Source organism: Pipistrellus kuhlii, unplaced genomic scaffold (assembly GCF_014108245.1).
Source record: "Pipistrellus kuhlii isolate mPipKuh1 unplaced genomic scaffold, mPipKuh1.p scaffold_m20_p_3, whole genome shotgun sequence".
Taxonomy (NCBI): Eukaryota; Metazoa; Chordata; class Mammalia; order Chiroptera; family Vespertilionidae; genus Pipistrellus; species Pipistrellus kuhlii.
In genome coordinates, this window is record NW_023425529.1 from 3,234,624 (window position 1) to 3,259,598 (window position 24,975).

The 24,975-nt window shown below is 58.4% G+C and overlaps 1 protein-coding gene across 2 annotated transcripts; it reads right to left on the bottom strand.

Annotated features, from left to right (window-relative positions):
* Nucleotides 1-2,581: 2,581 nt before the first annotated feature.
* Nucleotides 2,582-21,207, bottom strand: NCF4 (neutrophil cytosolic factor 4). 2 transcript variants are annotated; one of them, XM_036458553.2, is made up of 10 exons: nucleotides 21,036-21,205; nucleotides 15,021-15,105; nucleotides 14,442-14,595; nucleotides 13,734-13,804; nucleotides 10,508-10,635; nucleotides 9,552-9,609; nucleotides 8,972-9,070; nucleotides 4,827-4,957; nucleotides 4,282-4,347; nucleotides 2,582-2,867 (listed from the first exon to the last, which is right to left on the bottom strand). In XM_036458553.2, exons 1-10 carry the CDS (start codon nucleotides 21,065-21,067, stop codon nucleotides 2,672-2,674), a joined length of 1,020 nt encoding a protein of 339 aa, XP_036314446.1. In that variant the 5' UTR covers nucleotides 21,068-21,205; the 3' UTR covers nucleotides 2,582-2,671. The 2 variants fall into 2 exon arrangements, with proteins under 2 accessions (XP_036314446.1, XP_036314447.1); XM_036458554.2 differs by having other exon boundaries at nucleotides 2,697-2,863; nucleotides 21,036-21,207.
* Between the last annotated feature and the right edge of the window lie 3,768 nt (nucleotides 21,208-24,975).

Genomic DNA, 24,975 nt, shown 5'->3' on the forward strand with positions numbered 1-24,975 from the left:
ACAAGTAGTCACCCTATTATCAATGAGAATATTTTCATCTGTGTTCACCACTGATAACACCACTGTTATCAGGATTGCCAGTCAGCTCTTATCTGCGCTTTCTCACTCCGCTTCAACAACTTCCCCAACACGCAAGGAACGAATAATAGATGAATCACAGAGCTCAACGTTTTTTCTGATATCAGCTCCTCTAACTAATTTACCCTTTTGACTGATAAACATTTTGTGCAAGAATAAAGTTTGATATCATCATCTCTTCATTAGTTGCCAAAAAAAATCTTCAAAGCCCATATATGCAGGTTCATTGTTCAATCATTGTAGACAGAGTCTGTGCCAACCCCTTAAGCAAGCTGATTGGTCAGCATCATTCCAAACATGGGCAAGTGGGGAAATGACTTTCTTAAGACTGAACGCTTTCGGGAGTCATGGAATCCTATGCCCTGTGATTGTAGCAAGCACACAGTCTGAAGAAAGTGTTTATCCTTGCTCTACGGTTATGTGTACTCAGGCTATAATACACACATCCCACTGGGGAGAAACAAAAGCTGAAATACTGCTTTTCACATGAGGAGATGTACAATCCTCCTTTCACAAGGAGATGTACATGGCAATTTCCCAGGAATGATAATGTCTTATAACTGGAATTTTTTTTTTCACTCCGGAATGCCTGCAATGAGTCTGCACCAGTGATACAAAATGACATTTACACTGGTCAGAAAGCATTTCTCTGGTTACTCAGGGTGTTTGCAAACAATGGACAGTGAATTGCAAACACCCTTCAAAGATGGCGGATATTGGCGTGTTCCAGGTAATTCCACATCTATCCTGTGTGTACCTGCAGCCCCTGGCACACCAAGAACAGTCAACGGGGTGGAATGGACTGGTGGGCCTCGTCAGCCATCTGCAGATCAGGATTATTCCCACAGCTGATGGATCATGTCAACGTTTTCATCAGATAATATAGCAAACCCACTGATGCAGTTTTCAGCAGCCTCATTATCAGCAACATCCTTTTCATTTCCAATGACATTGTCTTATTTCAGATATAAAGTAAAACATCATTCTCCCAAAGCAGCAACAACAAAAAGACCCACAGTGGCAAGTGTGGCTGGCAAGCATAACTATTCAGCTCAGGGTCAGGAACTGCCTCTGAGTTTTGGTGCCAAGTTTACGCAAAAATAGACTGAGTCTCATAAACTCCAACCTCCGCCCCCCTAAACAAGTTGTTTTTTCTTAGTAGTTGGCAGAAATACCTTTTTCTACGCCTTTACTTTCAGTGTTTCCATGTCTTTAGTTTATGTATCTCTCATGTGTATGACACTCACATGGTCTTGTGTTTTTTATTTTTTATTATTTTTAAAATATATTTTATTGATTTTTTTACAGAGAGGGAAAGAGGGATAGAGAGTTAGAAACATTGATGAGAGAGAATCATCGATCAGCTGCCTCTTGCACACCCCCTACTGGGGATGTGCCAGCAACCATGGTCATGCCCTTGACTGGAATCGAACCTGGGACCTTTCACTCTATCCACTGAGCCAAACCGGTTTCGGTGGTCTTGTGTTTTTTAAAATTTTTCTGACAATCTGTTATTTGGTGCATTGAGTCCACCAAATGAGTCCAATTTTTTATTTGGTGCATTAATACTGTGTTTACAGCATCAAAATTATTGACATACACTGAGTGGCCAGATTATTATGATCTCTGAACGCATAATAATCAGGCCACTCAGTGTATATATGCACATATACATATATATATGTATATATATTCTATTTTTCTTTCATACATTTGCCTGGTCATTCTCTTTAGCTTATTCATTGTTATGATTTAATTCTTTATTTCTTTAAACATTTTAGTCATGTAGTTCAATAATCCATAATCCATAATCCCTGGGGCCCTAAAGCTATTGTTTTTTGTCACTACCTACTTTATATACAGAGAGGAAGGGAGAGGGAGAAAGAGAGAAACATCAATGATGAGAGGGAATCATTGGTCGGCTGCCTCCTGCACATCCCTCACTGGGGATCGAGCCCACACCCAGGCATGTGCCCTTGACTGGAATCGAACCCGGGACCCTTCAGTCCACACTGCCTATTTTCATTCACAGAGATTTGTTGATCTTTGACAATGAGTCTTTAGCTTCATCTCAATTTGAGTGACTCCCGTCATCCCAAACTGGGGACACTTGACTCCAGGTGGGACTCTTTCCTGCTTCTGCTTGGACTCGGTGATGCCACTCTCTCAGGATGACCTCGTCCCTCATCCCCAGGGCCTTGACCTCCCACAAGAGGCCCTGGTCCAGCCTCCCCACCTTATGGGCCTCCCCAGGACTCAGTATTCCTCCAGCAGCATTGCCTGTGCATTTGAGGACAATCTCGAAATGGGGGCCACGTGGATTCTGGCCCCAGCTCTGATGATGGGTGGGGCAGGGGGGAAGAGAGGGAGGTCATCAGAGAGCCCCACCACTTCTTGTGAGGCTCTTTGAAGAGTGTGTCCTATCTAGGGTCCAGCTGATCCGCAGCATTTGGAGCTGTCCGTGAATCTGGTCAAGCAACACGTCAGGAGCCAAACAACTGGGTTTGTGTGAGCAGACGTGGCGAGGTCTGTTTAATTTTTCTCGAAGGGGAGTTTTGCCAGGGGCCCCCTCGCCGCCCAGGGGCACGGCGGCTCAGGGGGCCGTGTTGTAGACCTTGTAGTCAGCCTCCTGCGTGACGTGCAGCTTCCAGGGGAAGAGGCGCTTCTGGGAGGGGAGCGCCTGGGCCTGCTTCACCATGAGCCTCACGTCCTCGTCGGAGAGCAGCCGCACCAGGTCCCCGTCGGCGTCCCGGTAGTTTAGGCTGATGTCCTCCCTCTGGAACTCCTGCCTGGGTGGGAGAGATCGGGGAGAATGAGAGGGCCGGCAGCCTTCGGCCTGAGCCTGGGGGCTGAGCGTGGGGCCGAGGGAATGTTAGGGCCTGGTCCTAAAAATGAGAGGAAGTCAGAGCTTGGCACAGGCCTTATCGCCTGCATGGTCCAACCTCCCACTGTACAGATAGGGAAACTGAGGCCCACGGGGGAGGGAGGAGACTTCCACATTAAATTAGTGGCACAGCCGAAACCGGTTTGGCTCAGTGGATAGAGCATCGGCCTGCGGACTGAAAGGTCCCGGGTTCGATTCCGGTCAAGGGCATGTACATTGGTTGCAGGCACATCCCCGGTAGGGGGGGTGTGCAGGAGGCAGCTGATTGATGCTTCTCTCTCATCAATGTTTCTAGCTCTCTATCCCTCTCCCTTCCTCCGTGAAAGATCAATTAAAAATATATTTTAAATAAATAAATGAATGAATTAGTGGCGCAGCCTGAAGTGTCTTGTGTATAAATGTGTTGAACACCCAATACCTGTCATGCGGAGGAGGAGTGGGGTTGGCAGGCACATAGTAGGGCAGCATAAAGCCCCAAGAGGCACCTGTGAGAAGCTTTGAGGACTGGGGCGATCTGATGTGGGGAACAGGGGGTGGGTGCTCTAACTGGTTGAAGTGAAAAGCGACTTGACCCTCTATGGGTCACGTGGGCCAAAAGCCTAACTGACTTGCAAACACCTTGATCCCCAAATTCCATTCCTAGAAAATCATCCCAGGGAAATAATCGGGCCAGTCACCAGAGACGTGATCACAACATGATGTCCGGAAGTCAAAAAGTGGAGGATAACTTAAGGGGATGGCCCCAGTAAGTAAGGTGCATCCACAGAACGTTACTGTGCAGCCATTTATTCACGTGGGGGTGGGGTGGGGTGTGTCCTGGAGAAATCTGAGGGCACATCCAATAATGAGAGGAGTGAAAATAAGAGGTGGTGGCACTAGTTTATACCTTTCTGTGATGTTTGACATTTTTTAAAAAAGAACGAACAGGTATTACCTTTACAGTCAGGAAGGTAGCAAGGTAACCGCCCTAGCTGACCTGGATCTTGGGAGATAGTGCAGGATCCAAGTTCAAGGTGTTTACCTACGGAGACTTTGGCTCCAGCTGCCAATCCACACTCACAAGCTGTGTGACCCCATCCAAGCCCCTTCACCTGCCTGCAGCCCCACTCCCCGCCCCCCACCCCCCCACCCCTCCGGCACCACTGGTCTCTAACACAGGGAGCTGATGCCCAACCTGCAGGGCTGGGCTGCGCGTTTGAAACAAGAAGGCAAAGCAGATGCAGACAGCACCAGATGCATCATCGTGTTTCCCCTTCTGATCTCTCCTCCAGGGTCTGTGACCCATCCCTCCGCCCCGTCCTTCCCCCCATCTCCCACACCTCATGAGCTTCAGCAGGTCCTTGAAGAGCGGGGTGCTATTGAGGTCTTCCTCCACTGCGATGTCCCTGAGGGGACAACAGGCATCAGTGAGAGGCCCTGGGCCCAAATGGGGACCTGGGAATGAGGCTGGCCAGGCCACGGTGGACCCTGACATCCTGGCTTCTCTGGAGGACAGTCAGGGCCCCTGCAGGGTTTAAATGTGTGCATGGGGTTGGGGGTCACACAGTATCTCAACTGGGCCTCAGGGTCCAGAATGTGATAGGGAGGTGGGAGTGGGGACAGGAGGAGTGAGTGGGGACAGGAGGTGGACATGGGGGCAGGAGGTGGGAGTGGGGGCAGGAGGTGGGTGTGGGGGCGGGAGGTGGGCGTGGGGGCGGGAGGTGGGCGTGGGACAGGATGTAGGAGTGAGGACGGGAGGTGGACGTGAGGAGGTGGGCGTGGGGACAGGAGGTGGGAGTGGACTGGGAGGTGGGCGTGGGGACAGGAGGTGGGAGTGGGACTGGGAGGTGGGCGTGGGGACAGGACCCTCCCCCAGGCCACCCACTTGATGGTGCTGATGGTGTCCTCATAGTAATAGCAGCGCAGCCAGTTGGTGGGGTCGTCTTCCTCAGGGAAGTCCTTGAGGACCTTCACGAAGGACCGTGGGAAGATGCCCGTGGCTCCCCGGACCGTGCCCTGAGGAGGGAAGAACAAGCCGCCTCGTCTGCGTGAGGAGAGGCACAGGCCGCGCCTCGGGGCCCCCAGGTCCCTCGCCGTGACCAGGGAGGCAGGCGGAGTCTGGGTTCCCTTCCGCAGAGGGAGGAGAAGTGAGCAAGGTCGCAAGCTAGACCTGCAGTTAAAAAGAGCCTCCTTTCAGAATAGGTCAAGATCTGAATCTATCTGGAAGTCTGCCATCATCTTTCATCCATCCATCCATCCATTCATTCACGCACTCACTCATTCACAGGTTCCTGGAGCACCAGCGACATGGCTGACTCCGGCACTCAGAAGTGATGGAAGTCTTTGCCTTCCCTCACGGAGTTTCCACTGTAATGGAGAGTGACAGGCGCAGGTCAATAGTGAACTACCTGGGGAGTCTGGTGACAGTGGGTGTTAAAGTGGAAGACAGACAGGGAGGGAGGAGGAGGGGTGGCGCCCACTCATTCATTCATTCATTCATTCATTTATCCCACAGATCCCACCGGGCACCTGCGTTAGACGCAACAGCCAGCAGCCTCCCGTCCGGCCCGGGCTCCCGCCTCGGCTTCCCCAGGACCCAGCCCCTGCTTCGCACACGTGTTCTCTTCGCCTCCCCAACCCCGTGGGAGACACTGTTTATGTCCGTTTTCCAGACGGAGAAGCTGAAGCTCCCAGTAATCTCCTCACTTCTCCCTGAGTCCCCCTCAGCCCGAGGCCAGACGCTCGCCAGCACACTTTCCAGAAAACAGGAAGGCCACAGCATTCCCGGCTTCGGAGCCTGGCCCAGCGACTCCCCCGGGGCAGCTGTCAGAGCGGAGGAACCTGTGACACAGAATTCTAGGACTGAGGGTAAAAGCAAACCTGCCACCGCGGATGGTTCCCGCTCCTCTGCAGCCCGGAAGGCCGGGGCCCCTCCCCCGCCCTCAACTCTCCCCTGGACCCGCCCCACACCAGCCTTCACACATCACCGCCCAGGAGCCGGAGAGGAAGAAGTATTATCTAAGAATAACAGGGCCGCCCAGCTGGTGTGCCTCAGGGGTTGAGCGTCAACCTAGGAACCAGGAGGTCAGGGTTCGTTTCAAGGTCAGGGCACAGGCCCAGGGTGTGGGCTCCATCCCCAGCAAGAAGTGTGCAAGAGGCAGCCGATCAATGATTCTTTCTCATCATTGATGTTTCTATCTATTTCCTCCCCTTCTCTCTGAAATCAATAAAAACATGTTAAAGACACAGAAAAAAAAAAAAAAAAAAGAGAAGAGAAGAGGAGAGGACCTAACATAGAAGGCTGCCGCCGGGTGGAGGGGAGGATGGAGGGGAAGGATGGAGGTGATCTCCCACCTCCATGACAGAGTCACTGAGAGCCGTTGTATGGGCCACACGTGCGTTTGCTGTGTGCGGGGACAAAGCAGTGACAAGCAGGCCCTGCCTGGAGCGTCTCTAACTCCCCCGGCCCCGGGCACACAGCCTCTCTGTGGACCAGCCCTGAGCTGCCACGCCCCGGGGAGCACTTCCCGGAGCCCGTCAGAAACTGCCAGCGTTGCTCCAGTTCACAGAAAGGGAAACCACGGGGTTGAGCAAGCTCCCAAGGTCACTCAGCCCCATAAGAGCAGGGCGGGTCGTGACACCAGACAGGCCGGCCAGCGCAGCCTCCTCTGCTGTCTTTTCTCGCCGTCATGTTACCCCAGGTGACAGACCAGTGCGCCTCAACGGGGGAGGGGAGGTGCTGCCCCCCCCCCCCCCGGGGGCAAATGTTGGGAGACGTATTTGGTTGTTGCAACTAGAGCCTTGCGACGGCATCCAGTGGACAGGAACAAGGATGTTGCTAAAGATCCTACAGTGCACAGGCCACCCTCACCTCCACCCTCACCTCCACCCTCACTTCCACTTTCACCTCCACCCTCACCTCCCTCTCACCTCCACCCTCACCTCCACCCTCCCCTCCCCCTCACCTCCCCCTCCCCTCCACCCTCACCTCCCCCTCCCCTCCCCCTCCCCTCCCCCTCCCCTCCCCCTCACCTCCACCCTCACCTCCCCCTCCCCTCCCCCCCCTCCCCTCCCCTCCCCTCCCCTCCCCCTCCCCTCACCTCCCCTCCCCTCCACCCTCACCTCCACCCTCACCTCCCCCTCACCTCCACCCTCACCTCCACCCTCACCTCCCCCTCACCTCCCCCTCACCTCCACCCTCACCTCCCCCTCACCTCCACCCTCACCTCCCCCCTCACCTCCACCCTCACCTCCACCCTCACCCCCCCCCCTCACCTCCACCCTCACCTCCACCCTCACCTCCCCCCCACCTCCCCCTCACCTCCCCCCTCACCTCCCCCCTCACCTCCACCCTCACCTCCACCCTCACCTCCACCCTCACTTCCACTCTCACCTCCACCCTCACCTCCCTCTCACCTCCACCCTCACCTCCACCCTCACCTCCCCCTCACCTCCACCCTCACCTCCACCCTCACCTCCACCCTCACCTCCACCCTCACCTTCACCCTCACCTCCACCCTCACCTCCCCCTCACCTCCCCCCTCACCTCCACCCTCACCTCCCCCTCACCTCCACCCTCACCTCCAACCCTCACCTCACCCTCACCTCCCCTCACCTCCCCCTCAACTCCACCACAAACCTCCACCACACTCCCCCTCACCTCCACCCCCTTAACCCTCCCCTACCACCCCCCGCACTCCACCCTCACTCCACCTCCCCCTCCCCCTCCCCTCCACCCTCCCTCCACACCCCCCCACCCTCACCTCCACCCTCACCTCCACCCACACCTCCACCCTCACCTCCACCCTCACCTCCACCCTCACCTCCACCCACACCTCCACCCTCACCTCCACCCACACCTCCACCCACACCTCCACCCTCACCTCCACCCTCACCTCCCCCTCACCTCCACCCTCACCTCCCCCTCACCTCCCCCCCCCCCCCCCCTCACCTCCCCCTCACCCTCCCCCTCACCCCCCCCTCACCTCCACCCTCACCTCCACCCTCACCTCCCCCTCACCTCCACCCTCACCTCCACCCTCCCCTCCACCCTCCCCTCCACCTCACCTCCACCCTCACCTCCACCCTCACCTCCCCCCTCACCTCCACCCTCACCTCCCCCTCACCTCCCCCTCACCTCCACCCTCACCTCCACCCTCACCTCCCCCCTCACCTCCACCCTCACCTCCCCCTCACCTCCCCCTCACCTCCCCCTCACCTCCACCCTCACCTCCACCCTCACCTCCACCCTCACCCCCCCCCCCCACTCCCTCCACCCTCACCTCCCCTCCCTCACCTCCCCCTCACTCCCCTCACCTCCCCCCTCAACCACCACCCTCACCTTCACCCTCACCTCCCCCCTCACCTCCCCCTCACCTCCACCCTCCCCCCCCCCCTCACCTCCACCCTCCAACCACCCCCTCCCCTCCCTCCACCCTCACCTCCCCTTAACCTCCACGCCGCAACCTCCCCAGAAACTCCACCCACACCTCCACCCTCACCTCCACCCTCACCTCCACCCTCACCTCCCCCCCTCACCTCCACCCTCACCTCCACCCTCCCCTCCACCCTCACCTCCCCCCTCACCTCCCCCCTCACCTCCACCCTCACCTCCCCCTCACCTCCACCCTCACCTCCACCCTCACCTCCACCCTCACCTCCACCCACACCTCCACCCTCACCTCCCCCACCCCCCTCACCTCCCCCTCAACTCCACCACTCACCTCACCACACTCCCCCTCACCTCCACCCCCTCCACCCTCCCCTCCACCCCCCCCCCCCCCCCCTCACCTCCACCCTCACCTCCACCCTCCCCTCCACCCTCACCTCCCCCCTCACCTCCCCCCTCCCCTCCCCCTCACCTCCACACTCACCTCCACCCTCACCTCCACCCTCACCTCACCCTCACCTCCACCCTCACCTCCACCCTCACCTCCACCCTCACACCTCCACCCACACCTCTACCCACACCTCCACCCACACCTCCACCCTCACCTCCACCCACACCTCCACCTTCACCTCCACCCTCACCTCCAGCCAGTCTTTGTTGATCCGGCTGAGAAGGAAGATCACATCTCCAGCTTTGAAATTCAGCTCCAGCTTGCTGTTCCCCCTGAAGTCAAACAGGGCCTGGGGAGAAGAGGGGAGGAGGACAGGAGGAGGGATACAGTCACGCAGGCCCTACTAAAGGGCTTGCTTTGGTGTCCCATTGAACAGGCGGGGAAGCGGAGGCTCGGGGAGCATGGGGGACTTGTTTGAGGCCACTCCACGGCCCTGCGGTGCACGTGTTAATGTGTGTCCTCATGAGCTCCTGGAGGACAGGGCCTCGTCATCTCTGAAGCCTTAGTCCCCAGCAGCGCTGGCCCAGAGGGGCTGGGAAACTTGCTGGATGAGTGGCTGGACACTCTCTATTCTGCCTCTGTGTGCTCACCATGTCCCCTCCTCACAGCTGGGCTGGGGGTCTCAGTGACCAGTGACCAAAGCGGAGACTGAGGCCTTTCCTCCCGGCAGTACCCAGCCCCACCTAGACACAGCCGCACCCAGCAGGAGGGCTCCCGGCTGGGGTGGGGGGGGCTGCCCGGAGGCAGTGGGAGGGCTGGCCCGCAGGTACCTCTGCTCTCGGAGCTGCCAAGCGGTCCAAGCCGGCGCCTCGCGGGGACTCGCTCTTGCTGTGGAGAGAGGAGAGGGCCGTCAGGCCTCCCGGTTCTCTGGGCCCAGCTCTCTGCTTCTGTGCCAGAGGCAGGAGCAATGGCTCCTGTGGCCATCACCCCCCTCTCCCTTCCTGCTGCCCCTGGAGGAGGGATTGGGCCCCTTTGTAGAGCAGGAAGCAGAGGCTGAGAAGGAGGTGGGGGTGAGAGTGGGAACACAGCCACTGAGAGCCGTCACTTGCTGCCACCTCACATTTGTCTTTCTTCTTCTCCCCACACCCAACTTCTGCAGTCACATTATCCTTCCGCTGCTTCACCGAGGACAGGGCGGCCGTGGGGAGGGGACACGCCCTGCTCCAGGGCTGGGCTGGGATTCAGCCTGAGCCCGAGGGAGATGGGCACTGAGGACACTCCCAGGCCTTGGCTGGAGTGAGGGGCGGCGGCGAGTGGGGGCGGGAGGGAATGGGGGCAGGCTCAGAAGTGCCTCCCCTAGAATCCTCAGCAGCACCAACCTCCCCTTGCGAAGCCTGGCCCGGCTCAGCAGCTGATTTTCTTTTCTTTCTTTTCTTTTTTTAAAATATATTTTATTGATTTTTCACAGGGAGAAAGAGAGAGGGATAGAGAGTCAGAAACATAGTGGAGAGAGAATCATAGAACAGCTGCCTCCTGCACACCCCCTACTGGGGATGTGCCCGCAACCAAGGTACATGCCCTTGACCGGGATCGAACCCGGGACCCTTGAGTCCGCAGGCCAATGCTCTATCCACTGAGCCAAACCCGTTTCGGCTCAGTGGCTGATTTTCAATGATGACTTTCTGCAGGGAAGGACTGGTCCCCGTTTCTCCCCTGCCCCAGGGGAAAGAGGGGGCCTGGGCTCTGGGATTTGAACTCCCCGCTCTCAGAGTCTGGCGTCACTTACACCTTCCGGGTGCGTGGCCGGAGCCGGCGGAGCGCCTGCGGCACCTGCTCAGAGTCGTAGGGCGACTGATAGAAGAAGATGCGAACGTCCTCGTCCATCAGCACCCAGATGGGCAGGCTGAGGAGGCTCTGTGTTTGGGCGAGAGGTCGGACCGGACCGGAGGGCGGTCATCAGCAAGGGGTGCACACCCTGGCCCCACGGCTCCCTCCCCCACCCACCCTGCACCCCCTCTTCTCCGCCCGGCAACAGGAAAGAGGCAGATGTTCACCATCTCAGTAGGCTCGGTAATATCTCACAAAAGAAGAGCTCGTTCAGAAAACACCTCCAGGCGGGACAGGGAAGATGGTGCCAGGTCACATGACAGGCTCTGCACTGAGTACCTCACCATGTGACCTCACACCGTCTTACCGTCACCTGGGGGTCAGGGCCAGAAGGCTCGGGGGCCTGCCTGAGGCCACACAGCCCAGCGCGTGCCCAAGCGGGGGCACTCAGGGCCATCTGCCACCGACGCCCCTCCCTTAGCTCAAAATGAGATAATGGGGTAGGAGGGATCCCCCAAATGATCCAAAATAACGGTGACACTATGGCCTAAAAAACACTTTCTATAATTTATCACTATCACAACTGGGAAAACCGAGGCGGGAGAGGGCCAGTGCCTAGCCCAGCTGGCAGAGCTAGGAAATGATGGATCAGGACTCTCCCTGGATCTGAGGCTGGAAACACCCCCACGAGGCAGACCCGGAGGCGTGCGGACCCAGGACCTGGCAGGGCCACCCTCAGCCGCACACGCTCAGGCCCGGGAGCTCTGTGCTTAGCTCTGGGTGCTGAACCCCCACGGACACCCAGAGCCCAGCCCTCCCAGAGACTCTCATGGAGGCTGCGGTGGGGCACCAGAGGGATGGGGGCGGGGCAGGAACCCCATTCCTGAGGAGCGGGGAGCACAGAGCCTGGAAGGACACAGCTGTCCCACGGGAGGGCCGGGAGGCAGCCCCGCGTTTGGTCTGAGCGCACAGACCCTGAGTCAGGCTGCACCCGGATCTAATCCCGGCTCTGCCGCCCACAGCGGGGTGACTCTGGGCCTCTGTGTGCTCGTTAATAAAATGGGGGTGAGGCCAGTATCTCCCTCCCAGGATCTAATACAATGATTACCCCGCAGAGTCCCACCGGCCCCAGGCAAGGGGCCCGTCCCAGGGAGGGCGCGCCAGTGCTGCTGTGGTTTTCACTCCACACTGCACCGTGGGGAAGAGCACAGCTAGAGCCTCAGACCGGGGAGGGAGTTCAAATCCCGTCCCTCCTGCCTCTGTGACACCGAGGGAGTGGCTACCTCTGTGGGCCTCCCTCCCGCATTCTAAAATAGGGGTAATGGTATCTAATGCACAGCTAAATAAATAAGCCCACTCATCTTCCGGCCGAATGCATACCAAGAGCCCCCCACAATTGCTAGTCACTAGTTCTAGGCCAGTGGTCGGCAAACTCATTAGTCAACAGAGCCAAATATCAACAGTACAACGACTGAATTTCTTTTGAGAGCTGAGAACCGACTTCTGCACATGGGCCACGAAGTTTCAGTCACACTGTATGTACTCACTAGCACGTGGTATTTTGTGGAAGAGCCATACTCAAGGGGCCAAAAAGCCACAGGTGGCTCCTGAGCCGCAGTTTGCGGACCAGGGTTCTAGGCCATTGCCATCATCACATGACCCACAGTCTCCATCAGGGGACCAGTGAGGGGAGGGAGCCAGATTCTGCTAAGAGCTCTCCAGCAGTGGGACGCGCAGCCCAGGGGAGAGTGGGAGTGAGCTTCCCACCTCCGTAAGCGTGCAAGCACAGGATGGGGTCCCCCTCGCAGAGACTCCTGCACAGACGGAGCTCTGGGCTTCTGGGAGTCAGATTGGACACAGCCAGGCAGGGATGGGACCCTCCAGGCTGCTGGCTGCTGAGACCAGGTGTGGGATGCAGACTCCCAGCCCTGCAGCCTCCAGCTGCCACAGCGCCCCCTTGAGGGGAGATGCCTCCACTGCTGGTTCCCGCAGCCACCAGAGAAGGCAGGTGGGCCATCTTCTCCCTCCTCCCACCTCCACAGTCCTCCCCATCTCACTCCTCTGGGAGTCACCATCTCTCACGTTGGGGAAGCAGGTTCACAGCTTCCATAGCGCCTTCATGTCCTCTGCTCAATGGATCCCAACGCCACTCCTGAGACCCGAGAACTGGAGGCGCTGCCGCATCTCATACACCATGCCCAGCGAGGATGGGCAACGCCCGAGACAGTCAACGTCCGAGCAAAGACGGAAGCGACTCCTAGCTCAGTGCTCTTCAGCCGTGAGAGTGGAGGAGGAGGGCGAGCCTGCCTCTGGCCTCTGAGGACGCTTCCCTCTCCCGTTTCCTGGAGCTGCCGTCCAGCATGGCTTGTATGCCTCTAGTGACGGCGTGCTCACTACCGCACGAGGAACATGGTCCCTTTCTTGCCCAGCTCTGTCCCATGAAAGGCCTTTCCACACCAGCCTGGTCTCTGCCTTTAAGATGAGGCCAGGGCCCTGGCTGGTTTGGCTCAATGGATAGAACGTCGGCCTGTGGACTGGGGGGGGGTCCCAGGTTGGATTCCAGTCAAGGGCGTGCCTGGGTTGCAGGGTCGATCCCCTGTGGGAGGCATGCAGGGAGGCTTCCAATCAATGATTGTCTCTCAGCATTGATGTTTCTAGCTCTCTCTCCCTCACCCTTCCTCTCTGAAATCAATGTGGGACGCCCTCCTGTGAGACAGCTGTGTCCTCCTCCTCCTCCGTCTCCCCATCTCCCAGGGACGCCGACAATGGGGAGGTTGGGGAATAAACAAGGGCACCCGGCCAAGGCCCAGGAATGACACTCAGAGCAGCCTGTGCCCTGGCAGGGGCCTTTCTCCCTTCGCACAGAGCCGGCGCTCGGCCCTCCTCGTGCCCCGTGACGCAGGCCCAGCCTCTTTGTGATTTCATGACCCACCTGCCCACATGCCACTGGGAGCCCCATCACCTCGGTGGCAGAACGCCCGGCACAGACACTGAGTTTGTCCGTTCAGAGGGCGGCTCCTGGGACCTTCTCCACTGCCCCTGTGCCGTCCCCAGCCCCGGAGCCCTGAGCCCCAGGCTGTTAAGGACTGAAGATGTGGCTCCTTGGAGCCTGAGAGCCAGCCCCAGCCCCACCTTGGAAAGGGTGCCTGGCCCTCCCCCCAGGCGCCGGGCGTGGCCGCCATTACCTTCATATAGGCATTGAGGGCGGGGATCCGCATCTCGGCGATCTCCTGCTTCACGCCCATGTAGACTTTGGCTGAGGAGAGACGCAGAGCTGTCCTGGGGGCCCAGCCACTAACCCGGTCTCTGGGCTCCATCCCACCGGCTCCTCCCTCCCCTCATCTTTCCAGGCACCAAATCGGCAACTCTGTGCCACCCCCCTCCACTGTGCCACCCACCGTCCAACTCCCATCCTCCGAGTGGCAGAATCACCCGCTGGTGCTTTGCTTGTGTTAAGTGTTCATGTATTACCTGGCTGCCCCCACCACACACACACACACACACACACACACACACACACACGCACACTCACAGCTGTGTCCCCATCACCTTTTCCGTGGTCGGCAGACTCATTAGTCCATAGAGACAAATATCAACAGAACAACGATTGAAATTTCTTTTCAGAGCCAAGTTTTTTAAACTTAAACTTCTTCCAATGTTACTTCTTCAAAATAGACTCGCCCAGGCTGTGGTATTTTGTGGAAGAGCCACATTCAAGGGGCCAAAGAGCCGCATGTGGCTCGAGAGCCACAGTTTGCCAACCACGGCCCTAGGAGAGTGGCTCCCCTCCCTGCTGCACATCCAAGCCACCTGTCAGAAACCGAGCAGTGTCCACGGAGCTGGGAGGGGGCAGGCGGACATGGCTTTGTCCTCGGCCTGGGGCCGGGGCCTACCTGGGAGGGAGGGCAGGCTGCAGGTGAGGGGGCTGCTCTTGCTCTCGGGCCCGTAGCGCTCCTCCAGCTTGCTCTGCAAGGCGTGGAACTGACGGTAGCGGCGGTAGATGAGGTACTTGGATCCTCCCTTCGTTTTCACCTCGATGACGAAGACCTAGGGCAGAGGTGAGGGGGTAGGACCTTGGGGGCCAAGGGCAGGGGAGGGAGCGGCTCCGGGCTCCTCAGGAGCACATTTGGGGCAAATGATTCTTGGTCGTGGGCTGTCCTGGGAGTTCTACAGGTGACAGGGAGCCACGGACGGAGCCCAGAGACCGGGTTAGTGGCTGGGCCCCCAGGACAGCTCTGCGTCTCTCCTCAGCCAAAGTCTACATGGGCGTGAAGCAGGAGGTCGGCCTCCACCCACTGGGTGCCAGGAGGGCCCCACCGCATGCGTGGTCACAACAAAAATGGCCAAGGGTTCCGACTGCCACATGCCCCCTGGAGGGCGGACCGCCTGCCCAGGGTTGCGGGGTTGAAGGCAGAGCCGGGAGAGTTGAGGTTCAGAGGTCAGACGGGGAGGGTCCCGGGGGTCTCTCTTACAAAGTAGCTGGTGAAGCCCCGCTTCTCCTCGATGTCGGCGATGTTGGCGGAGACGGCCACGTCGTCGGGGAGCTGCTCGAAGTCGCTGAGGGAGGACAGGGAGCCTGTCAGCGGCCCAGTGTTCAGGGCCTCTGGGCTGAGGCAGTGGCAAAGCAAGCCCGGTGAGTCCGCGCTCCTCGCTCAGCACTTGTTCCCGGCCGGGCCACTGTAACATTCCCTCCCGGCCAGGCCCCACGACACCCCCTCCCTGGCCTTACAAAACCCCCTCCTTGGCCCCATGACACCCCCTCCCGGGCCAGGCCCCATGTCACCCTTCCTGGCAGAACCACCTTGCAGACCAGACCTCGGGGGTGAGGGCACCTGCAGATGGGACATGCACCAACAGCAGAGCTAAAATCTAGTGAATCACTTTGCAGGTGCCTGATCCACCAGAACCAGGCCATCAAGCACCTCCCCTGTTCTTGGCCCAGGGCTGCAGCGGTGAGCAGAGCAGCACATGCGCCAGAGAGAGAAATGTCACAGGTTGGGGAAAAGTCACAGAGGAGGTGACATTTGAGCCAGGTCTAGGAAGACCTGGAATCCACCAGGTAGGACACGAGGGGCAGGCCTTGAAGGCAGAGGGAACAGCATATGCTAAGGTTCTGAGGCCTGAGGATTGGGCCTGGGTGAACTGTGGCTGGAGTCTAATGTCATCAGAGCTGAGCAGGCAGCTGAGGCCAGACGGAGGAAGGTCTCCAGGGCTGAGTTGAGGGAGTTCTACAGGCGACAGGGAGCCATGCACAGCCTCGGAAGAGAGTGAACACAGTATGGTCTGGCTTTAGGCAGCTGTGTGGAGAAGACAGGAGATCAGAGCACCGGGAGGCTCTGAGGTGCTCTGATTGGGAGGTGATGTGACAGCGGGGATAAGAGGAAAGGACAGAAACAGGAGACACCACTCTTGGCAGACAGACATGGTGTCATTTGTCGTGCCCCTTGTTCCTCACTGCTGACCAGGCTCCAGTTTTGTTCAAGGTGGCAATGCGCCCAGCTCCAAGTTGATAGATCATGACTAGGCTGAGCCAGACACATAGATCCCATTCCTGTCTCCCAGACTCTCTTGCAGCTAGGAGCAGCCATGTGACAAATTTTGGCCAATGAGACGTCAGAGGGAATCTGGAGCAGGAGCCCTTTGGAGAGTGTTTGCTTTTCTGATCCAGAGAGATGGGCAAGGCCAGCATGGTCTCCTCCTTTTCTCCCTTCTGCCTTCGTTGAAGGCAGATGTGACATTTGGACCTGCAGCAGCTGCATTGCATACACGAGGCAAAAACATGAGGCATACCAACGGGGTCTCTGAGATGCTGGTCCTGGAGTCACTGAGCTGCAGAACCAGCTGTGGACCTCTGGACTTCTTGTTATTAAAAAAACTGGAGGCCTGGCGCACAAAATGTGTGCACTGGGTGTGTGTGTAGGGGGTCCCTCTGCCCGGCCTGTACCCTCTAGCAGTCTGGGAGCCCTCAGGGGATGTCTGGCTGATGGCTTAGGCCCGCTCTCCCCGACTGGGAGCCGGCCAAAGCCATAAGTCAGACATCCTTAGTGTTGCCATGGCAGCAGGAGAGGCTCGCACTACAGCTGCTGCACTCACCGACTGTGAGCCCAGCTTCTGGCTGAACAGCACTCCCCCTGTGGGGGGACATTGATCACCAGCGGGCAGCTCTTGCATTGAGCATCTGCCCCCTGATGGCCATTGTGTGTCATAGTGACCAGTCGTTCTGCTGTTGTGCTCTCCAACCTCCCTCGAGGAGTCCCAGATTGCGAGAGGGCGCAGGCCAGGTTGAGAGACCCCCGCTGGTGCACAATTAGGACCGGGGAGGAATGCGAGAGATTGGCCAGCTGGGGAGGGGCCGTGGGAGGACTGCAGGGTGTGTCCAGCCCATCTCACTCAGTCCTGATTGACCAGACCCCAGCAGCAAACTAACTTACTGGTCAGAGTGTCTGCCCCCTGGTGGTCAGTGCATGTCCCAGTAAGCAGTTGAGCGGCCTCAGCATATCCTTAACATATTACGCTTTGATTGGTTGAATGGCTGACTGGATAACCGGACACTTAACATATTGGGTTTCTATTATATAGGATAAAGAAGTACACCCCTGCTTGTTGCAGCTGCTATCAGTTCCTCTGTTCCCTGCAGCCTTATGCATGTCCAAAGGTCATACTACCCATTTGCCCGTCATTCCTGAGTTATGACCAGCTGGGTGTGGGGACTGTTTGGACGTGGAGATGAAAGAAACAGCAGAGTCAACAGTGACACCCACATGTCACCTGTATTCTGACCAGGATGGTGGGAGGGGAGCAGGATTGATGGACTCCGTTTGGGGCATGCTCATTTGAAGGCCTCTCGGGCACTCAGGTCAGGGCCCAGCAAGAGCTGGTGTGTGGTTCTGGAGCTGGGTGGGGGGCATCTAGGCTGCAGAGGGAGAGGTAAGGACCTCTGTGACTGTGGTTCAGACGAAGAGCAGTGAAGAGGGGGAGGGGTTGAGAGGAACAGGTGGAGGGAGAGCAGCCAGCCCAGGTGCAGACAGATGAGGAAACCAGAAGCGATTGTGACTCTGCCGTGGTCGCAATGAGGAAACAGGGGAGGAGCTGGGGGCAGGGCTGCACCTGTGAAGCCTGAGAACTGACCAGGACTTCAGGAGAAATGATTCCTGAGTTGGCACACCCGGCCCAGCCGCCGCTGGTTCCCCTGTGATCGGGCTGTTTGGGACCTCAGGCGACCTCAGGACAGAGATGCAGGAGGCTGCCATGGGGCGGAGTGGGGGGTGACTCAGGGGGGAAGTGGAGGGGGGACAGAGGAAATCCCCGCCACTTGTGGCCACTGGCAACCTCCCCACTCACTTTCCACACATGCCCTGTGGTGACACCCTTGGGAGAAACTTCCTCCCCCGCACGCTCCCCTGAGGCTGTGAGTCTCATGGCTGTTGCATCTGCAGTGGCGGGGGGCGAGGGGCGGGGGGCGGGGGGCGGGGGTGGGCAGGAAGGAACGGGAGGCTGTGGGCAGAGGAGCGGGCAGGTTGGGCAACAGGAACCATGGCCAACTGTGTCCTGAGCCCCCACCAGGCGCTCCTCTAAGTCAGGGTCCCCTTGGTACAGAGAAGGAAACTGAGGCACAGAGAGGCTAACAAAGCTTGCCCAAGAGGCTGGGCTGTCCCTGGCTTGGAGATGAACGCGGATAAATCCCAGCCCTCCCCAGCCTCCGGCTCCCCCTCGGAAGCAGTAGGAGCGCAGCTTGGATGGTTCTGAGCACATGGGGACCGGCCTCTGCCTGCCTGGGCCTCACTGACAAATGGCGGAATGCGATGGCAGAGATGCCACAAGGGAAAAGCACGGCGTTTTGAGCTGCAGTGGGAGCCCAGCTGTTACTCTGCCCCTCAGAGAGTCCGTGTGCGGAGGGCCGGAGCGCTTGGCAACAGAGGCGTCTAGGACGGGGGGGGGGAGCAGGGGGTGGCACACCCATCAGGAGAATAGCAGGGTGCTGTGCAAGGATGAGGGCCTGTGGGCCTGAGGGTGGCTGCTAAGAAGGGAGTCTTCCCGGAAGCCTCCTTGACCCGCAGGAAAAGGAAAGAGAAACTGACCACAGGATGGCGGGCCGGGGAAACCCTGAGTGTCCAAGGCCCCAGAGCCCTGCTAGCGGGCAAGTTCAAGGCTCTGCAGTGGTTGGAGGGGGGGTCATCTGAGAGCATCTGAGCACGGAGCTGGTGGGAGGAAGCAATGAGAGAGGAAGCCATGCGGCCGGCGGGGCCCGCTCCCGAAGGGCCCCTGTGTCTTGCCCTCGGTGTGGTGTGAGGGAGACGTCCTGACGGGAGGGCATCAGCCCATCTGTGCGTACCCAGGGCAGGAGGGCACAGGTGGAAGAGGGAGGCCTGAAGCCCCGGTACCCTAGGACTCTGCTCTGTGCTCTGGCTTCTCCCCCCTCTATAAAACAGGGATCATATGTGCACATATGTCACTGGAGGGTCGGGAGGCCCCCTGGAGAACCCCCATGAGAGCAGGGGCCTTGCCCACGCTGCATCCCCAGCGCTCAGAGCCGCAGTGGGCGTGCAGTAGGTGCTCAGCCAGGGCCGCTGTCTGTGTCTGGGCCTGAGCAAGTCCTCCGGCGGGCGGAGTGGGATGGTCTGGCTGCCTGCTGGGCAGAGCCAGGAAGCTGCCAGGGTCGAGTGGGGGTGCAGCAACGCCAGCTGGACGTCCCTCTAAAATAACCGTTCCCCTGGAGACCTCAGCCGGGACCCCTCAGCGCTGACGTCAAGTCAGAGCTCTCTCGGCCCAGGATGCCCGGGGCTCAGACACACACCTGCCGAGTCCACCCGGGAGCCTGGACAGGCGAGGCCGAAGGTTGCGAAGACCCGTGGGTGACAGCTAGTTTAGGTTTTGTGGTTCCTGAACACAGTAGGTTCAGAACGTGTCTATTGGGTCTAAACTCACGGCCCTCGCTTAGCCCTTTCCATCTTCGGACACTGGGGTCTTGGAGAGGCCCGCAGGGGCTGTCACCCGCCCATTGCACCCTCTGCCTTGCCCTCAAGCAGAATGCATGTGGGAAGCCAGTGCCCAGACCTGGTTCCGGGGCCCCTGAGGGCCGGGGAGGCGCCCTCTGCTCTGAGAGCCCCGGGCAGCTGGACAGGCGGGGCGCCAGCTCCCTGGCCCACATGCCCTGCGGAACGGGAGGTGCCGCCGCCTCCCACGGCAGCTGCTTTCTGAGGCTGGCGTTCGTGTGTCAGGCCGTCTCCGAGGAGAACTGATGGGGAAGCGGGGCTGGGTCTGCGGGAATGACCTCACCCAGCGCCCAGCCCAGCTCTGTGGCTCCCCAAGGCCGTGCTTGGGCCGTGCTGCCAACGCTGGCGTCTCCCGCCCCTCCCTCAGCACACACCCAGACAAGCTTCCTTCCGCCAGCCAGGCCCGGACACCCCACCCAGGTTCCATTTCCAGCCTGATGCCACCAGGGCCCCTGGCTGCCCATGGCAGCCCAAACCACCCTGACGCATCTCCGGAGACCCTCAGAGTCACCACCTCAGAGTTTGCATGCTCTTTTTTTTTTTTGAGGTCACCTGCTGTTCTGGTCCTGGAGGGCAAGAGCCAAGCCCAGGGTCTTCAGACCCCCCCATCCCCCTCTACCTCGTTTGGACCACAGGCTGGCAACAGAGGAAACATTCAGAAAATGCTGCTGCAGGTGGACCCACGCACTGGCGAGGCTGTGTCCCAAGCCCAAGCCTTGCCCCTGACCCCCTGTGCCCCAAGCACATCCTCTGTCCTCCCGGAGCCCCGGTTTTCTCCTCTGTACAAGGACAGGACTGGGCCAGAGGGACCTGAGAACACTTTCCCACTCAAAGGTCCACGCACTCATTCGTGCGGCACAGTTCGTACCCGCGTTGTTCTGCTTTCTAGGGATACGGCCGTGAGCAAAAGAGACAAATACCGCACCCTCATCCAACTGGCTGCTAACAGGGGAGTCCGTGGTAAAGAAAGTAAATGAGTGAGAATAGCATCGCAGTCACACGAAGACTGTGCAGAAAAAGAAAGCCGGGCAAGGAGGGTCAAAGAACAGTGGTGGGGCAGTCCAGGAAGGCTTCTTGGAGGAGGTGACCCTGTAGCCACGCCCTGGCTCAAGAGGGCGAACAAGCCAGATGCTGTATTCTGTTTGAATAAAGGATGAAAAGCCATCGCTGACCGCAGTGCGGGGCAGCGAGCCCAGCCTGGGAGACGGATCACCTGAGTTCCCATCCGGACTCCGCCGCCCACTCCCGTGTGACCCCGGGAAAGTCACTGCCCGTCTCTGAGCCTCCCGTCTCCATCGGCGCCGGAGGGCGGTGAAACCGCAGCCTCATTTCCTTACAGTAGTTCCAGGACTTGACATTTCTGAGTATTTGGGTTCTGACTCAGCTCCGCCTCTCCACTCCTGATATTATTAAGGGGCTGCAGGAGGTCGGCCTCTGTCCCCGGGCCCGGGGAAACGGCGAGGAGGCCCAGCCGGGGCAGCGCCCTGCACTCACCTCTCCGCCCGCAGCTGCTGGGCCCTGGCCATGGCCGGCAGTGGTCCAGGCGAGTGGGAGACAGAGGGTCTCAGCCAGCCAGGCCCAGACGGAGTGGGCCTCTCACTTCCCTCCAGACACCCCGCATCTGGCCTGTGGTCCCAGGAGTCCCCGGGAGCCGCCTGTGGGGAGGCCCCACCCCCGCTTCTCTCCGCTCAGGCCCAGGCCCCTCCTTCGGGCTCTGGGTCTGGCCAGCGGCCCGTGCTTCCTCTTCCCCCGCTCCCAGCTGCGCCGATTTGGGGAAATGCACACACCCCGGATTTGGGGGCCTTTGGGAACTTTCTCAAGGCCAGTTCTTGCTGCCACTTTGCCTCAGGTGGGCATCAGGGAGCCCCACTTCACCGGAGATGGGGTCTCCGTGCTGGCTTAGCCACCGAGGGCCCTGGTGACCTTGGGGAGTCAGTCACTCCTCCTCCTCGGGCTCCTCAAACCAAACCCTGCGCCCAAGTGATTCCCGAGGCCTGGAGTGCTGACCTCCACCACGCCTGCCATCCCTCAAGCCCAGCTCCAATGCCACCTCCTTCAGGAAGCCCTCCTGGTTTCCCCCACAGAGTTGGTGCTCACAGGCCTTTGTCATCCTAGGCTGTGGAGGTTGGTTTATATTTGTCTTCCTCTGTCCCTGGAGCTCTGGGCTGTGTTTCCTCACCCCTAAGTCCTCGGGCCTGCACAGGCCTGGCACAGCCCACCCTCTGCAGGGCTGTCCCCCAGAGCGAGCCCCTGACACACACCTGATCTCACCCTCCCCTGCCGAGACCCTTCAGCTGCTCGCCCCGCCCTAGAGGTCCAAACTCCCAGTCCTGCTCCCTGCAGCCCCGAAGGTCCCGCTGGCTTCCCTGGCCCCTCTCCCAGGCCGTCTTCGTCCCACACGGGCCTCCCATTTTCTTTCTAGAGGACTCCAAGATGCCTGCCCCTCAGGGCCGCCGTGCATGCTGTTCCGCTGCTGGAACGCCCTTCCCTGCTCCTTGAAGGCTCGGTTTGGAAGTCGCCTCTTTAGCGAGGCCTTCCCTGCCCCTCACCCCGAAGGAAGGCCCTCCCTGTGTGTTCTCTCCCCCGGATCCCGGGCCTTCTGCCTCAGAGCAGCGGGAACTGCTGTCATTTCACATCTGTCTGCACATTTCTGGGTGTAATGACTGCCCACGGCGCCCACATTCTGAAGGCAGCTCGCCGAGAAGCCCAGGGCCACATGAGCCACCCCAGCCTGTCCCGCCCGCTCACACACACCCTGCACGGCAGAGGCACAGCGGGACCGCAGAGAGGACGCAGGCGAGGGTGCGGACCTGCCGGGGCGCCCAGGGGTCACAGAAGCGGGGCCCTCCTGACTCACGCTGCCTTTGGACCCCCAGGACTGGGGCAGGGGTGTTTGGGGTCAAAGTTAGCGGGGTGGAGTCTGGAGCCAGGGTCTCCCATGCAGGCCCTTTCTCATTTCCCAGACGCCACCCTCGGGATCCCAAGGACTGCCTGGCTCTGAGAATGGAGAGCAACTGGCAGCCTCGAGGCCTTCGTCTGAACGTCGTCTCTGCTCCACCCAGGCACCCCAAGGGACCTGCTGCTCCAAATAGAGTCAGGGCAGAGCAGAGTGCCCGGGAGGAAGTGTGCTCTGGGCCCAGCCCTGCAGCCCGGACCGAAGAGCCGTCCCTCTCCTCCCCCAGGTCAGCCAGGGCCTGGGGCTCTGGAACCAGGTCCTTATGGACTCCTTGGGCAGTAAGGGCAGAGCTGGGTAGAGACAGAGGAGAGGTCCAGAAAGGAGAAGAAGGGAGAGAGATGCTCAACCAACTACTGGCTGAGCAGGGCACTTGGAATACAGAGATAAGTCAAGATGGCAGGGTAGACACAAGGTGAAATTTCCCATACTCCTCCAGCCATAAAATACGCTGAAGTATTTTAAACATATAGTATCCAACTCAAAAGCAAAAAATAAAATAAAAAATAGTACATATAAAATTCAGGCTCTAAGAGAGGAGGAAACTATACCAGGGAGAGGCATAGCTCCACACCCCATGGGAAAGCCAAGGTTCTTGGGGTCGAGATTTCAGTGCTAATCTGGGTCTGGGTCCCAGTAGGAAGCCGGGAGTCAGAACTGATTAGAGGAACCGAATCTCTCCACCATCAGCCTGGGTCGCTGCAGGTCTCTCCGGGCCATGGGTGGATTGAGCGTTAGAGACACCACGTCAAAGCGTCGATCCTGAAACATGCACTCGTGTGAGCCCCGGATCGAAGCTCTCTGCACGGAGAACTCCACAGCTGAGACATCAACCTCGTCTGGAGTCCACGAGCCTGCATGGGCACGCAGCCCTGAGTTGCCCACCACGGGAAGAACACGAGCACGGGGAGCCCAGCTTGTGGGCTCAATGTGCCAAACAAAGAGTTCACACCTGAGGAGCTAGAAATAATACAGACAGTGACTCCAGCTCAGTCACTGCTGCCTAGGGGCCGCCAGTGTCGGAGAGGAAGCAACCCAACACTGAGTGTGGCAGATGCGGCAGGTAAGTCCCAAGAGGTGGAAGCACCTCCCCATGGCCAGGCACACGGAGGCGCTAGTTTGAAGTTGGTCAGGATGACAGGAAGGGACACCGCATTTTGCAAGGAAGTGAGATCCAGCCTGGCATGTGATTGTGTGCATCATCCTATCAGGGGTCTTCAAACTACGGCCCGCGGGCCACATGCGGCCCGCAGAGGAATCTGATCCGGCCCGCCAGGTTTTTTGGGCAGTGAGCGCAGCCGAGGTGTTACAGTAGGAATTAGTAGTTCATATAGTCCATCCCTCCAGCTCTCTGAGGGACCGTGATCTGGCCCCCACTTTAAAAAGTTTGAGGACCCCTGTGACCTATGTGTATAGTGGTGAACGTACATTGTTGTACATAAATGTCGACATAAGAAACATCCAAGCCTGTAGAGAATTTGTATAGTTTATTTGAGCCAACTGCATTCAATTTCTAGGAAGTGAAATCTTAAAAGACTGAGAAACGCTCGTGGCAGTTCTTCAGCTTATTTTATACCTCAGGATAAAAGGGGAAGGCGTAAGGGTGTTATGTGAAATCCATGGGTGGTAGGTCAGGGTGGTGGAGAAAACAAAGGGGAAATCGGTGGCATTGGGTAAGAAGTAACATGGAGAGGCATATACCTCTTTGACAGCAGTGGGTACAGGAAAGCTAATAATGAATATTAACAAAACATAGAGGTGGTATTTGGGGAACAAAATAACAGTGAGGGTTTCTGTGGTCTGTGCTCGGAGGGGTGGAAAGGAGAGTCCTCTGACATTTCAAAGGTATGTTATCTTGTCCTGGCCGCTCTGGCTCAGTGGATAGAGTGACAGCCTGAGGACTGAAGGGTCCCGGGTTCAAAACCAGTCAAGGGCATGTGCCTGGGTTGCAGGCCTGATCCCCAGTAGGAGGCGTGTAGTAGGCAGCTGGTCAATAATTTTCTCTCAGCCAAAACCGGTTTGGCTCAGTGGATGGAGCGTCAGTCTGCGGACTGAAAGGTCCCAGGTTCGATTCCGGTCAAGGGCATGTACATTGGTTGCAGGCACATCCTTGGCATGGGGTGTGCAGGAGGCAGCTGGTTGATGTTTCTCTCTCATCGACGTTTCTAGCTCTCTATCCCTCTCCCTTCCTCTCTATGGAAAATCAATAAAATATATTTAAAAAAAATAATAATTCTCTCTCATCATGGACGTTATCTCTCTTTCCCTCTCCCTTTCCCTCTGAGATAAATAAAAATATAGAAAAAATAAAGTGATGTTATCTTAGATGCAAAAAGACAACAGGCGGCTCACTTAAGGCCTAGGACAGTGGTCGGCAAGCCGTGGCTCGTGAGCCACATGCGGTTCGTGAGCTGAGGTTTGCCTCTCTGCTGACTAATAAGTTTGCCAACCACTGGGGTAGGGGCTTAATCACAAGGAACA

Coding starts and splice junctions, on each gene's coding strand:
- NCF4 (XM_036458553.2), bottom strand. CDS start 21,067: ATGGCCAGGGCCCAGCAGCTGCGGGCGGAGAG. Junction 14,596..15,020: donor GGGGCTTCACCAGCTACTTT/GTAAGAGAGACC, acceptor CCTCTGCCCTAG/GTCTTCGTCATCGAGGTGAA. Junction 2,868..4,281: donor GACCTGCTGAAGCTCATGAG/GTGTGGGAGATG, acceptor TCTCCCACCCAG/GCAGGAGTTCCAGAGGGAGG.